Below are 15,563 nucleotides of genomic sequence, written 5' to 3' on the forward strand. Positions count from 1 at the left end.
GCTGTGTCTGTAGTATTAAAGACTACACAACATTATTATATTATCTTTAAATTAATTTTTAAATGATTATTATTTATTATTATTTATCCCTGGATCAGTAGGGTACTCTTGTAATAAAGTAGCAGTGGCTGGGACAGATTTTAGAGATTTTAGGTCTGAAGAGTACCTGCCCGAAGGGCTACCAGGGATTTTTTAATTTTGCGAGCCCTGATAAAGATCTGTGCTTTATTATTATTATTATTATTATTAAATGTATTTTATATTTTATTAAATTATGCATTTTATTTTATTTTTTCAATCCTGTTGGAGATTTTTTTTTTATGCAGACTTTATTAAGCCACACCTGATTTTTTCTCTCTCTCTCTCTCTCTTTCTTTCTGTCAGTCATTGAGAAGTTCACAGAGAACACGCGTTTCTGTCTGATCTGTAACTACCTTTCAAAGATCATACCTGCGCTGCAGTCTCGATGCACACGGTTTCGTTTCGGCCCCCTGTCCCAGAGCCAGATGATTCCCAGACTAGAGCATGTGATACAGCAAGAGAGGTGAGACTCATCACAGCAAATCCAGGTCAAGTGGATGTTATTTCTGTATGAAATTAGTGTTGAATTGATTGCATTCTGAAAGAAATCCACACCACTCAATTTTTATTTTGTTTATTTCTTTTTTCCCAGAAAAGGTAAACATTTATTTCTGTTTATATCTGTGTGTAATTAGAGACCAGGGGCCCGTTCTTCGTACGTTGCTTATTACATCCGAGATGAAATGTCACATCCAAGATGATATCATTGCGCTAATCAGGATCTGGCTAATTCGGTTCTTCGAACGCACCTGTTGTTGATGATTATTATGGCTGGATTCAGTTATCTGAGATAATTGCGCGTTCATGGGTTGGTTTAAAAGGGCTATGTATCGATACTCGAAACCACGATCAGCAATGCAGCGATTGGCTGGCGGCAAGACAGCAACGTAATGACATCATATAATTAAAAAAGACACCTGACGAAAAACTTGACACATTTTTGGACTTTTATAAGGAAACAGCCAAGCGAACAAAACTACATAAATGTTATAATAGATAAATGAAATGTGCACTGATTTTATTTTATTGAAAAAAATGTTCCAATAATTTATATTCGCAATTTCTAGTATTTGTACAGACTTTACATTTTATTTCAATGTTGTAATTAGCAATTCATTTAATTTTATCTTTGAAACAGATTTGTTATGTGACAGCATTAATTAAAGTTTCTTAAGGGTCAAGATCATGTTATCTGCATCTCCTGCGCTCCACCAAGCCACTCCCATAATAGCTGTCATCACTCAAATTAATGCACGACTCTACATTATCTGTATAGCATGTGCGTAAGACTCCAATACAATTATAAAGTAATTATTTTATCACAAATAAATCTTTCAATGAGTAAAACTGGCTGTGTCTATAGTATTATAGACTACACAACATTATATTATTTTCAAATATTATTATTTTAAATTATTATCCCTGGATCAGTAGGGTACTCTTGTAATAAAGTAGCAGTGGCTGGGACAGATTTTAGGTATCAATTCCACTTAAAAAGATGCGATCTAATCCTGTTTACATGAAATAAGCCTGATCCCAAATCATCAACAATCAAATCCAGCTAACTGAGTTAGTGACGTACGAAGAACGGGCCCCTGGTGTTTACAAAATAATACAAAACTGTTCATTCTTTAATATCATGTGGTTTTTTTTGCTTACACTGCCTGTTCATCCAGCTCGTCTCCTATCCTGCTGGACATGTCCTTCAGCACACGGATGCTGCCTGTGACCAGTTCCAACTGCTCATCCTGGTCCTGCATGATCAGCTGCATGCAAAAAACATGACATAAAATAAAGAAGACATTAAGATTCAAAACTGTGGTATTAAGCATGTGAACTGCTTTGCACAAAACGTCACACTTCTTTGTTTTCTGTAAAGCTTATAAAATGGAATATTGGCAAATAATGCTGGATACAGGGATTAAAGTTCCGTCGCTACGACGGATTTCCGTCAGTTCATAAAGACAGTCACTTGCTTCATTCCTGAATGATTCAGCCATTCGAATAAATCAATTGAATGAATGATTCAGTGATAAAATCAGTGACTTGCCGCCACCTGCTGGCGGATTTAGTTTCATTTTTAGCATATAATTTCAGTTTCTGACTTATTTAAATGTTTTGACCTCCTGTCTTTTACCTGCTGCTGTTCCTGTTGCTCCTGAATGTATCTGGAGGTTGCAGACACCAGGTGAGGCTCCAGACCGGCGTAACGATCCTTTGCCGTGGCCCCCAGCAGAGCCTGTCAGACAGGGACACGGTGCTGTCACTAGCACACGTGACCATATGGATTCATACGTTTCAGTTTAATAGTGAATGAATCACTCACCTGTTTGTTTTTCTTCTCTGCTTGAGCCACAGCTGAGGGACTAGAGAGCTGCTCCTTCATCAGCTACATACAGATACATATTCATGCATATGAAAATACTGGAACTCCAACATAAAATGAAAAAAAATAATAGAAACTGGGACAGGGATCGGTACCTGCACGGATTTACGAGTTCGTTCCACAAATTCCTGCCTTTCCTGGAGTTCAGGTTCTCCTAAACGGAACTTTCCAGGGTTTGCCTCCACAATACCTGATACAGTCAAGGACTATAAAGAGATCAGCATATACATTACCAATCAAAAGTTTTAGGTTCGTAAGATTTTTTTTTTTTTAGAAATAATAGAGCAAAGATGCATTAAAGGTGACAGTAAAGGCGGCATTTATAATGTGACAAAAGTTTCTATTTCAAATCAATGCTGTTCTTTTGAACTTATCTATTCAAAGTATTCTGAAAAAACAATCCACAAAAAATATTTAGCAGCACAACTGTTCTCAACATTCATAATAATAAGAAATGCTTCCTAAGCATTCAATTAGCACATTAGAACGATTTTTGAAGGAACATGTGACACTGAAAACTGGACTAATGGCTGCTAAAAAACAGCTTTATCAAACTAAATATGAAAATATAATCAAATAGAAAACTATTATTTTAACATGTAATGATATTTCACAATATTACTGTTTTTATTGTATTTTTACCCAGCAGCCTTGGTGAGCATAAAAGACTTCTTTCAAAGACAATAATAATAATTAAAAAAAAAACATACCAACTCAAAACGTTTGACGCTAGTTTACATCCTTTTTCAAAATGTTAACATTTGTATTTTCCTTTATTTAGACCGCACAGTCTTTTGGCACCTCCATCTCCCCTTTTGCTTTTACGTACCTATAAGTTTTTGTGAAAAATTCTACTAAGGATGTTTGAAGGCATCATAGGCCTTTGGTTTATGGCAGGATACTGATGGTTTCATGCAGGTCCTCTAGGTCCCAGTCGATGGCCCTCAGGCAGTTTCGGAGTTCATTGGTGCTCCAGTCCAGCTCATCGCGGCTGACGGGGGCCTCTTCCTGCAGCAGTTCCTCCCAGCGCTCGAACAGCCCCTGTGCTTTGGACAGGGCCTTCTGCACCTCCCTGTCAAAAACATGAGTAAACTGTGAAACCCCTTCTACCTGATGGGAATGAAAGTTGTTTATCTATATTAAACAACCTCTACACAAGCACTGGTTGGTTACTGTCATGATGGGGTGATGTCTCAATTTATCAAACATGTTTTAATATGACGAACACATTTGATTTATGTGTGGTTTCTAACTGTACATTAAATGAATGGCAGAGACACATTTAAAACACATGCAACATAAACCAGTGTGTGTTTACACTCCTGTCAACACAAGTGACTTAATTTAACCTTCCAAACTTCTAAAACGTAACTAGAAACACAGCCATACTTCTGCTTATTATTACACTAAGGCTGTTTATTAGTAGAGTCGCATGGAAACACAAATAATGTGACATTAACTGAGGCTACAGATGCTGAAGATGCTTCGCTTACCTTTAACTTAGCCTGTCAATATCAAACCCATGTCGTTTAGACAAAGATGGAAGACAGACATTAAGACAGGGAAGAGGAAGATAACTTTTCTTACCCTTTAACCACGAAAAAAGGATCCTCCATCGACATATTTGCCCCTTTAGTTCAGGAGCTATGTGAAGTCAACGGCAAGATGGCTTGTGTAAAACACGCACGCACGTACTTGTTTTCAAAATAAAAGCAGCTCTGGTTCCAACGTATAGGCTAATTGTATCATTGACAGTTGAGACATGAAACAAACATGTTCTACAACTATACCAGATACTCAACAAATGCCTCGTTTATAATGGGTTTTAATGTTTTTGTCTCGTTGCTCCGTCCGGACAGGGCATAACAGTATGGTAGGGGCGTAACATTTCCGTCACACGCTTGAGGGATTCGGCCAATCACAACGCACTGGATAGCTGACCAATCAGAGCATACCTCGCTTTTCAGAACGATGAGCTTTGTAAAGATCGACACGTTTCAGAAAGGCAGGGCATAGAGGAGAAACAATAATGTACAGTATGTGGAAAATAATTTTTGAACCTTAAACCACATAAACACATTTCATTACACCAAATACACAAAATAATGTTCTTTTTTAGCAACGTCATATGACCCCTTTAAAATATGTAAGCGCACTTTTTGAGGTGTTCTTGTTACAGTGTTATTACACAAATATGTAATGAATAATATTAGTTAACAACTTGTACTTACTGTTGGGTTAATGTTAGGGTTCAGTTTATGCTTGTAATTATGCATAATGATGGATAATGAAATGAATAATTGTTGCTATAGTAGCCTAAGTAAATGTAAAATGTAATAAAGACACCATAACATAAAGTGTTAGTAAAATGGTCTTTTTAAACAACCCAGTTGCCTTATTATTAGTAATTTGTTAAATAAACATTTCTGCATTTAATTGCATTCATAGTCAGTAATTCACCAGCACATAATTATGTGATATATTTTGTGAGCTATTATACTAAAGCAGACACTAGTGTGAAGCTCTGTGACTAAGCAAAAAGGCAGTATATAAATTTTCTATTGCATGTATGTTGAATTTTCATATTTGTATTCAAACTATGGGCTTTATGTCAAACGGTCCCATTGCTATTGTTACAGAAAATATTTATCTCTAAACCTTAAAAGCATAATCACCTTAATGCATGCATGATGAGCACCAACACACATTTCTTGACTTGTATATAAAGTGAATGCAATCATTTTGAGTACCTTAGTCCAAACTAACAATAACAACGTGTAAATAATAATCTCTAATTTTGTCTTTAATTGCTTTGTTGAGAAGACAAAACGGTTCATATTTGGATCAGTTTCATGACGCATTACCTAAGTCTCTGGATAAGTAGAAATGTCATATTTTTAGCATTGTTTGTCACTCATTTCCATAAAAGGGCTGTTAGCACAACTTTGCCGCAGTCCTGACCTGATTCATAATTAATTCGGTTAGGTAACTGGCCTAGATTTGTTTGGCGCTCAAGGCATTAAACATGCCAAGCTAAAGACAAGCTGGTGTGCGACATGTAGTTTTGCGGCAGGTGTGTTAAACCGTTTAAAGGATTCCCATATGTCTTTTCATGCCAGCTAGAGGCTTAAATCCCTGTCGCCTGGTCGCCTCTCCTCCTTTACTTTAAGTATCACTATTCTCTTTCACTTCCTCCCCCACCTCACACAGTCACCGCTTCCTTCCCGTCTCCTGCCTTCCTCCCTCACCACACTCTCTGTTTACTGTTCACACACAGATATTCACACACTCTCCACCTCCAGTTAAAAGGCTGGCTGTAGTTGTCAAGGCCACATTTTTGTCCTCACAAACGAAAAGTGATTTGAGAGGACATCTGAAATGGGGCTGACTATTTGAAAGAATCATAAATAGGTTGAAAACATGTTTTGCATTAAATATAATAATGTCAACAGGTTTATTTGAGGGTTAGGGTTTAGCAAATATCATTACGTGCGAATGAAAACCACTGGGTCTGTGAGGTGTCCTCTTTAATATAGTGAAACCAATGTGTGCTTGTGATCACAGCTGCAAAGAATACTTATGGAAATGAAGGGTGGATCTAATTGGAGGCCTGATCCCATGGAATGCAGTTTGTCAGAGAACAGTAATGAGGGAGCTATTTTTACAAGCAGTGGCTTTAAGGTCGGCCTGATGAGTCACTCTGTTTATAAAACATATTTGTAGGCAAATGTAATGCTGTAGTGTTTTAATAAAATCATCCCTTTCTCTCTATAAACACACATTCACAAACAAGACTACTATGACCCTGAGCAAAAATCTAAATAATCAGAATGAGATTTATTTCCAAGTACGCTTAAACAAGGAACATAAGGAATTTGCGTTAATATACAGGCTACAGCTACACAAATAGCATAGGCCTGTGTAGGCTACACAAAGACAGACAAAATAATAATATTATGTTTTTGCTTCACGTTCATAACCTAAAATGCAATTCTCAGTGCAAAAAGCCCTGGTGCACATGAACAACATTTCTGAATTTGGACATAGCCAGGTAGCCCTTTCTATAAAAAGAACGTGTATTTGCTGTGAGTGACAGCTGCCATCTGACCTCAATCGCTTTGCTTCCTAGTTACGTTCATGCGTGCAGAAGGGGAGGGGTTGTTGGGCCGGTGACAAGTCCAAATATGGTGCGCGGGGACATCACTGCCTCTGCTGAGGCCGCAGGAAGAAGCGCAGCGGAGGGCACGTCACGGCTTTTCCACTGCGCGCTCAGAACCGACGGATGTCCCAAATATGGCGATACAACGTGACGTCGAGCAAACAGAAAAAAGGCGTCTAGCGCTTCCAAAGAACTGTAAACACAGGGGGCATATCGATCAACTTTTCAACAGAAATGTCTTTCAAGTTGAGTTTGTTGGGTATGTTCGATGAAAAGATAGCACAATAAAACGTGAATAAAAATATAAACAAAGAATAAAAAACAACACAGCTAATCTGTGAAATGATGCAGTTGGTTATTATTTCCCATACACTCTATGCCTCACTCAATTAATATTTTATGCATTGCGTTCACATGTCATTAGTGTAATTACATGAGCTCAAGAAACAGATCATCTGATGTTATGAAACAGAGTGTTACTACTGCCAGACATTTGATACAGTGCCATTATAACAAAGCCTGTGATGTCTGTCATGACGCTTTCGTAGAGCACTGCCATTTACGGCCAGAGTTGCCAGGTTTCGTTAAAAAGCAGCGTTTTTTTTTTGTTTTGTTACAAAACAAACTAAAATAAGCATCTCTTTAATAAGCTCTTTATTGTGCTTTTGCTTTCAATGATTATTACGAATAAGATGAAAAATGCTTTTGTTTAATTAACCCTACTTATTCATGAATGCAAGTTTACTAATAAAAATGCCTAACTTTATGGTTTTGTTGACTGAAGTAAGGCTATACAGAAAATATTAGAGACTCTTTAAATAAGAAAGCAACAAACACTTTAAAATACAATTTATTTGTTTTGAAATTATGTTTTAAGTTATTATGTCTATACCCAATGGTACCCTTATTCTTATTTTATATTATTACCCCCTGGCATTTATTTATTTGGTTAGTTAGTTAGTTCTGTTTTATTGTTGCTGTTTTCATTTGAATGAAAGTGCATGTACACTAGTGTACAATAAAAATGAAACCTCAGTATTTTTATTACCTTAATTGTATGTATGTCTGCACTATGTTTTCTACTGGAAGCTCTTAACACCAAGATTAATTCCTTGTGTGTGTAAACACACTTGGCAATAAAGCTAGTACATAAATAATATTGAAATAACACCTAATTTAATGCATGTATTTTCTTATTTTATGCTAAACCACACAAGTCGAGAGTAGCGTATAATACGTGGACATGGCAACACGGAGCATATGTTGACTTGATACTTCAGCGCTGTGCCAATATGACGTATGTTGACAAGAAGGGAGGGGCGTTTTTACACCCAGGGGAATGGAAACTCTTTACGTCACCAAAGCGCACATAAAACACCGCCCTGAGAGAAGAAAACTTGTAGTTTTGCAATCCACTGTGAAGACCTCAAAGCGCAGAGGGTTTAAACATTAGAAAACAGGTCTAGAACTGAAAGATTCTGATACATTGTAAACACAATGGACGTCGAGGCCAAGAGAATCATGGCTCTTTCTATTAGTAAACTGTATTCATTGAGGACCCAGCGCGGGGGACTGAAACTTCACCGGAGTCTCCTGCTCTCCATGACCATGAGAGCCGCGCGGGACATCTACCACACCGCGCAGCTGCTCAGAGACGCGGAGGAGGAACAGGTCGTTCCGTGCGCCCCCGACGCGGCTCCAGAGGAACCCATGGAGATTAGTAAAGACTCTCCTCAGACTTTAACTCCTAAGGAGGTCGCAATGAAACCTCAAGAGACTGTAGAGGAGGACAAAGAGAACCGATGCGCTTCTGAACGGCACTCCAGGAAGCGCCGCGGCAAGACGGCGCTCGAGACTGACTTTCTACCTCTGAAGAAGGCAAAAATGGAAACGGATGAGGAGAAGCAACATCTCCAGGGCGAGGTTTTGAGGACTAATAATGGAAACAGCTGTCGCCAGGCTGAAACTCTGACCGCCTTCCCAACAAATCGAACCATCGTGGCGTGTTGAGCAAGACGCGCTTTGGATCTTTCCGAGAATCGATTTCCCTCGATGGGAATTTCCTGAACAAACTGGTTCGGAACGGACCGGTTATGCAGCCCGACACCTGTGCGGCCGGCTCAGCTCGCCATATGAGCTCCAAGAAAGGCCAGGATCAGCAGGAATACAGGACAGGTGGTGGATACTGTGATCCCAAGCGCAGTGGAATCACCAGAGCTGCTTCATTGTTCAGTGAGAGGAGTCAGATGACTCTGTTGACTCACGTTTGAACTGGGAAGAGAGGCTCTGATGTCTTCTATCCAAGTCTACGAACTTTACAACCTCAAACAAGAACAACGCGGATGGTGTACGAGACAAAACACTGCTGTGTGACACTTGAAATGTCTTTGCCAAAACGTGTTAAATGTCACTGTTGCACTGATCGATTGCACATTAGATTATGTATTGATAATATTCATTTAAGAAGGACTTGATGGACTGATAACATATGAAGCTGATTTCAGTGTTCATTGGTTGCAATAAACATGCAAATGTTTAAAAAGCATTCTGTTGTAAATTTTCATTTAAAAACAGAAACATTTTAAACTCTGGATGACTAGAGTTTGGACTAATCTTTGTGGGGAAAAAATATTATTGATGTTGTTTCCACATATTTTAACCAACGAAGTTCCTTGATTTCCCACCTTTTTTCAATAAAATCTTTTTCTAAACAATACTCTTATAATGAACAATTTCTAGTCAACGAGTTTAGGCTAACCAGAAATATTCAAGTAAATATAAGTAGCCTAAATATTTTCTCATGATTTCAAGATTTTTTAAATAAAATTATTATAATGATTTATATTTATTATAGGCTATTTAAGGCATCAAAATAAATTTGTTAAAATACAGTTTCCTTAAATTTCTAAGGAACTCTGTCAAGAATAAGTAAGGGGGTTTCAGTCAGATCATGTTTGTGATTTAGTCATCATCAGTAATACTTAGGCCTATCTCACACTGATCCTAAACCCAATCTTTTGATAAAATATACAGCTCATTATCTGTCACTCCTGTGTAGGCAATGAAAAAGGCAACAGCTGGAAACACTAGAGTAAAGTGTAATTTCCCTTCATTAGTCAGCAAGACCTGTCTGAACATGTCCATGGCATGAGTCATTAAATTTACTTTTCCCTTGAACACACACACACACACACACATTTTGGCTACTAACCAGCATCAGACTATGTAATTGTCAAGCTTGAAGTCCCAGTTTAAGTGGCAGCATTACACCATTCAGTAGAGCTCAATGAGAAATAATTAATGCAAGAGAGTGAAACTAGAGTCCACAGGCCTGAGAGCATGAATTTTAATCACTTCTTTAAATAGTATATTATTGTGTTTCAGGCTCTGGTGATTTTGCAGAACCTAAAATAGCATGTTAGCAATGTTTTTTTAAGCAAGTAAATGTTTTTCAAAGATTTAGAGTGACACAAAAGCATGTGAATAGGCTTCACAAATGACCAGCATGAGTAAGTATGATTCATTGTTCTGATTGTAAATGTGGGTTGTGGGGGTGGATCTGCATTGCATAGGTGTGCAAGAAATTTCAGGTAGGAGGTTTTGGCGCCAGGAGTCTGTTGAGCCGACAGGAAATTAAATTTTTAGGTGGAGATCAGTTCGAATGGCTGAATCCTCAGCTGGGAAACTGCAGGGAGATAATTACTCAGGATGATTAATCACTGAAACTCATTTTAAGATTAATCACTGAAACCCAGTTGAATTCCGATTGTGTGAAACCTAATCTGCTTGTTGTGGGTATGTGTGACCATGAGTGTAAACCTCAAGCCGGTTTCTGATACAATACTGTTTCCTCCAGGGTGGTCTTAATGTGGGTCTTTCACCTCTGTAACTAAACAGACAAATGAGGACGAAAGGGGGAGATTATAGTGATTTTGACCTGTTAAACTTAAATTAAAAATCATAAAACAGTGTCATAATGATCAACTGATAATAAAAGCAGTCTTAATTAACTTTTTTCAATTACCAAAATAATAATAAAATAAAAAATTTGTCGTTACACACACACACACATATATATATATATATCAGCCAAAAAGAGATGCACCGGTCGTAATTATATTCGTAAACTCTTAAAGGGACAGTGCACCCAACAAAGAAAATTCCTGATATCATTCATTCAACCTCATTTATCTAAACCAAGATGACTTAATTTCTTCTGTGATAAAAATTGAATCTAATTTTGTGCTATATTTAAACTCCCCATGAATGAATGGAATACTGCAATGTTTATTATAAATTATTTATCCATGCACATCATTTTCTTTTTAATTCATGTGCCCTTTATTCAAAACAAACTTCTAACCTGTCACTAACATGAGATCACAGCAATTAGCAAACTTTAATTCTCCAATCAATTCTTGATTGGAAAAACATGCATTTTTTCACCTCAATGTTTTATTTGTATATGAATAATATACACAATAGTAATATCACAATAGAATTGTGCAATTTACTTTTCATTCTAAATTTAAGCCTTTAAGCGAACTAGATCTTTCTAATTTGTTAATTAATCATTCTGACAGGTTCTGTCAATCGGTTCAACTAATTTCTAAAATATTTAGTTAATAACTTTTATTTAAGTCTGTTTCTCACACAAACCTATTGTATGGCTTATAAAACTTGGAATATAGTCATATGGACTACTTATATGGAGCTTTTGTATCCTTTTTGAAGCTTAAACGCCTCAATTCTTACTCATTTTAACTGCATTGAAAAAAGCAACTGGAATAATCCTTGAACATCTCTCCTTTTCTGTTCTACAGAAGAAAGTAAATCATAATGGTTTGGAATGTGATGAAGGTGAGTAAATGATGACAGAATTCTCTTTTTTTGGGTGAACTGTTCCCTAAAAAACCACAACCTTCTGCTATCTCTTTATAATGAATAAAAAAATCAAATTGTATTAATAATCTATCGATCCACATCTTGAGCTAAAATGGAGCAAATTTCCTGCATTTCAAGTGTTTTCGGCAACAGAATACAAGACCAAGAGAACTTCTAAATGGGCATAATATTAACCATGCAAAAGGTCAAGCTAACATTCATGCCTGACAAAAATAAGCCTTCCTGTCCTTTTGCTAAAGACCTGAGAAGTAGAACAATCCCTCCGATGTTCGATGCAACTCTCTGAACGAGCAGGGTGAGACAAATCAAAAAATGGCTGCCATCCACTTGAGGAAGCATTGCTAAGAGAGACAGAGAGCCTAGATGGACACCTTGACAGAACTTGCTTGTCATTTCCCTTCATTACTCTCAGAGTAACTGGGATCTTCCCCCATCATATAACCGTGCCTCCCTGTCTTTAAAAAGCCCAGCAGACAGCGCAGACATGGGGACTTGTTAAGGCGTAGTGTGAGTCCATCACATTAAGAGAGAGATAGAGGGGAGAGGGAAGAGAGGCAGGGGAAAGGTTAGTGTGCGACACTAGAACAGAAGGCACTGTGGCTCTGCAGGTTCATCTAGACCCATGGGCATCAAACCAGGGGCTAACTGGGGGCCAGCTGTAGGTAAATGTGGGCCGAACATAAACAAACACCCAGAAAACAGTGGTTTCCTCCCTAAAAGTCTTGAATATGGGTTGGCAAGGAGAAGGGATCAAATGAAATGACACTATTCGTATTTTTAAGAAAACAAGTACTGTGGATTCCATATGACTCTGGGACAGAAGATAAGAAAAGGAGAAAATACAGAACCGCCCAACTGACTTCAAGATTAGATGAATGAGATGAGCTATTCTGAAATAAGAGAGTGTTTAATGTTGAAAACCTAATGAATCCTTTCGGCTTCATATACTGACTTCTCGAGGAGAAATTTCTGCATCTTTTTAACTTTTTTTCTGGTATCCCATAAAGAAAAATCATAAATGAGATCTCTTTAACATCTCAATAGTTACTCCTAGAGATAAAATTGAGAATCCTGAGAAAAAGATCTCACACGTGTCTCCTGTAGAATTTCAAAAACACTCTGTGATTTGCTAACACAAAGTCTGCAATCAAAAGTCAAAGATATGCTACCCACATCTCATTTGTGTCTATTTTTTTCTAAGGATTTAGGAGAATAAAATTATCTGGAGGGGAAAGCCTGTTGTAATGGGATTTCATAAACATTTGACTTTTCTGATGTTTTGAGATGGTCCGATGGGTGGGGGTCAGCTGGACGGGTTCAGCGACAGTAGGGGAGGCTGAATAGGCCGCACCTCTACACCCCTGTGAGATATATGTTTGGCTGTATCATTGTATCCTGAGCAGAAGGAGGGGGGGGGTCTCAGATTGAGCAGGCAGCCAAAGACATAACAAGCTGCCCGTGGCAGGGAATAGGAAGGCAGGGTGGAAGAACCGTTTCCAGTTACGTGATCAAAGACTACCCAGGTCAAAATTCTCAAAAAACTCGGAAAAAAAAGTCAAAGGCGAGCTTCGACAGACCTGCTTATGTCACCTGTCAGGGGACAGTTCTGCAAAATCTAAAGTTCTTCAAGTGCCCTCTGGCGACCGCATTTTTATAAGGGATTGTTTGTCCGTAGTCTAGCCTGGCTTAAGCTGCGCAACAGCACCACAACATGGACAAAATACTAACTTGCACTAACTCTACATTAGCTGTGAAATAATTCAAGGGGTTAAAAACTGACCCTCTATAAAACGGTTTCTTCAGATCACACTGTTGTGTGACCATCTTTTTCTGTCAAGAAATAAATATGGAATGGACCCTGAATTTGTCTGAAAAACTCTGACACAAAAACTGTCCGAGGGTATCCTGAATGCCCCAACTCTCTCTTTTAAAACATTCATGAGCTCTGACCTGAACTATTCACTACAGATAGGAATATTCTACTCAGCTGAGGTCACAAGTACGTAAACTTTAGGATGCTATCAGGAGCGCATCCTTATAGACTTCAATCTGTGGTGAACAGAACCGAAAATAAAGTACAAAACAAGATGGCCACAACAGACAAAACTCTCGAAAACAAGACAACAAAGTCACGTGATCACCTCTATCTTCATCAGCATCACCGTCATCTTCATCAATTGCATTAAGATAGTTTTCATCATTATAAGACTATTGTTATTGACAACAGCAAATGAAGCCTTTAGAAAGGAGAACGTCTCTCACCCCGTTTCTCTCTCTGTTCGCTGCCATGGCCGACAGAGCCATAATGAGGGAGGTTTCACCATTCAGGCTCGTTTTTAGTGCAATCCAAAGTAATAATAAACAGTGCAGAACATCATCTGGGATCCTCAGATGGATATAACATAGAAAACACCTTCAGATCTGTCTCGCTATTTAGAAAGGTCTGCTGTAGCGTCTATCTATAAACTCCATCTGCACGTAAAGATCTGTAGACATGGCAAGAGCAACAGGGAGAAAACGAGAGAAAGAACTTCCAACTGAATGGAAAAAAGAGAGCTATCACCCCCCTTCCCACAGTAAATCTTCTGTCTGATATATATATATTTATATATATTTATATATATATTTTTTTTTTAAATCAATCATGCAAGTTTCCATCAGATTTTAGTCCAAAAATATCAAAGAAAGCTGAACAAATGCAACAGAATAACCAAGCTCCAAATGTTCAAAAAGAAGTAATCAATTGAAGACATTCTGAAGAGGAAATAGTCTTTCTGTCCCTCCCTCATCTGCCGTTTCCTTCTTTTTCCACGGTCTTTTCCTTGTCAGGACCGAGTGGCAGTTTGTGGATGGGGTTTCGGTGTGCCACGCCCACCCACATCCTCTCGCCTGCACTGGGTCCTTTCATATGCCACGCCTCTTTGACGGTTAACCCCTCCCCCAGGTGATGAAGTCACTCAGCATCTTTAGTTGGTAACAGTAAACGCAGATGATAAAACTCATCGATATCGGCTAGCACATGGGGCTGGTTTTGCTGTAGGTAGAGCTCTCGTTCACAAGAGCACTTGCATTTTCTTCAACAGTCTGTTTTTTCTTCCCTTTTTATTTTTTGGGTCTTTTCAAGAGGCATAGATGTGAGGGGGAAAAATGGGTTCTGGCTTCTTTTTCAAAATTCTTTTTTTTTTCTTTGTTTTTGATTGACAGAGAATGTTGCTTCTCATTTTTTCCATCGGGCAAGAAGCAATCGGTCTTGCTTAGTTTGGAGTGGAGCATTCAAACACAACGACTCTGATCTTTAAAGTTCAGTCCATCTAAACGCAACCACCCCATTTCTCGCTCATATGCTCCCATTCCCTTGCGTGCTGAGCAGCATGGGAAACGTAGTCCAGAGAGCAGGAGAAAGCTTTAGAGAGAGAGGGAGTAGGGGAGCTGTATGTGCTGCTCCAAGGCTCAGAGTCTCACAATGGCGCATTTGCCCTGTTTGCGTTTCCCTTTCCACCCCCTCTCTCCCTGCTGCGGTGCATAAACATCTTGGTTTAAGTTGAGTGGCGCCCCCTCCTGGTCACCCTGCGCACTAACACCAATCATCCTCGTCCGTCTCGCTATACTGTTCGTGCAACCCCTTCCGGGGCCCACGGCCATGGGGCGGCCGGTGTGGGCCTGGGTGGGGGCTGCGCCGGCGCGGGGAGGGCGAGGAGGAACGGTAGCCATTAGGCATACGGCGTGGGTGCAGGGGAGGCCCTTGACGAGCAGTCCTTGGCGATCGGGGATGCGGGTGTGAATGAGGGTGGGGGTTGCCCTGTGATAGACTCTGCTCGTATGCAGGCGGCTCATGGTGCCGCTCGTACTCATAGTCCCGATCGTAGATAGGTCCGTCGCCCTCCAGACTGTCAGGCAACGGGCCCCAGCGGCTGTGACGTGGGGACCTGGGAGATGCGTGCCTGGGGGAGCGTGGGGAGGTGTGCTGGGGTGAGCCGTGCTGGGGCGAGGCGTGGCGGGAGGGTGAATGATGGTAGGGCGGTTCGGGACCCG

General features: G+C 39.3%; 2 protein-coding genes across 2 annotated transcripts in view; one reads left to right on the forward strand and one right to left on the reverse strand.

Annotated features, from left to right (window-relative positions):
• The window catches only part of LOC107691283 (syntaxin-10-like), a 7,434-nt gene extending 3,283 nt beyond the window's left edge, over window positions 1–4,151 (reverse strand). The window contains exons 1-6 of the mRNA XM_016489806.1: window positions 4,055–4,151; window positions 3,370–3,539; window positions 2,563–2,657; window positions 2,408–2,470; window positions 2,219–2,320; window positions 1,741–1,847 (exon numbers count right to left, since the gene is read on the reverse strand). Coding sequence (XP_016345292.1) covers window positions 1,741–1,847; window positions 2,219–2,320; window positions 2,408–2,470; window positions 2,563–2,657; window positions 3,370–3,539; window positions 4,055–4,089 — 572 coding nt within the window. The 5' untranslated portion in view covers window positions 4,090–4,151. The remainder of the gene's footprint in view (window positions 1–1,740; window positions 1,848–2,218; window positions 2,321–2,407; window positions 2,471–2,562; window positions 2,658–3,369; window positions 3,540–4,054) is intronic.
• A 3,972-nt stretch (window positions 4,152–8,123) lies between these two features.
• LOC107691369 (immediate early response gene 2 protein-like) lies at window positions 8,124–8,636 on the forward strand. Its single transcript, XM_016489941.1, has one exon. The coding sequence runs from the start codon at window positions 8,124–8,126 to the stop codon at window positions 8,634–8,636; it is 513 nt and encodes a 170-aa protein (XP_016345427.1).
• Window positions 8,637–15,563: the final 6,927 nt, after the last annotated feature.

This window comes from Sinocyclocheilus anshuiensis, unplaced genomic scaffold (genome assembly GCF_001515605.1).
Source record: "Sinocyclocheilus anshuiensis isolate Anshui unplaced genomic scaffold, SAMN03320099.WGS_v1.1 scaffold1154, whole genome shotgun sequence".
NCBI classification, from domain to species: domain Eukaryota; kingdom Metazoa; phylum Chordata; class Actinopteri; order Cypriniformes; family Cyprinidae; genus Sinocyclocheilus; species Sinocyclocheilus anshuiensis.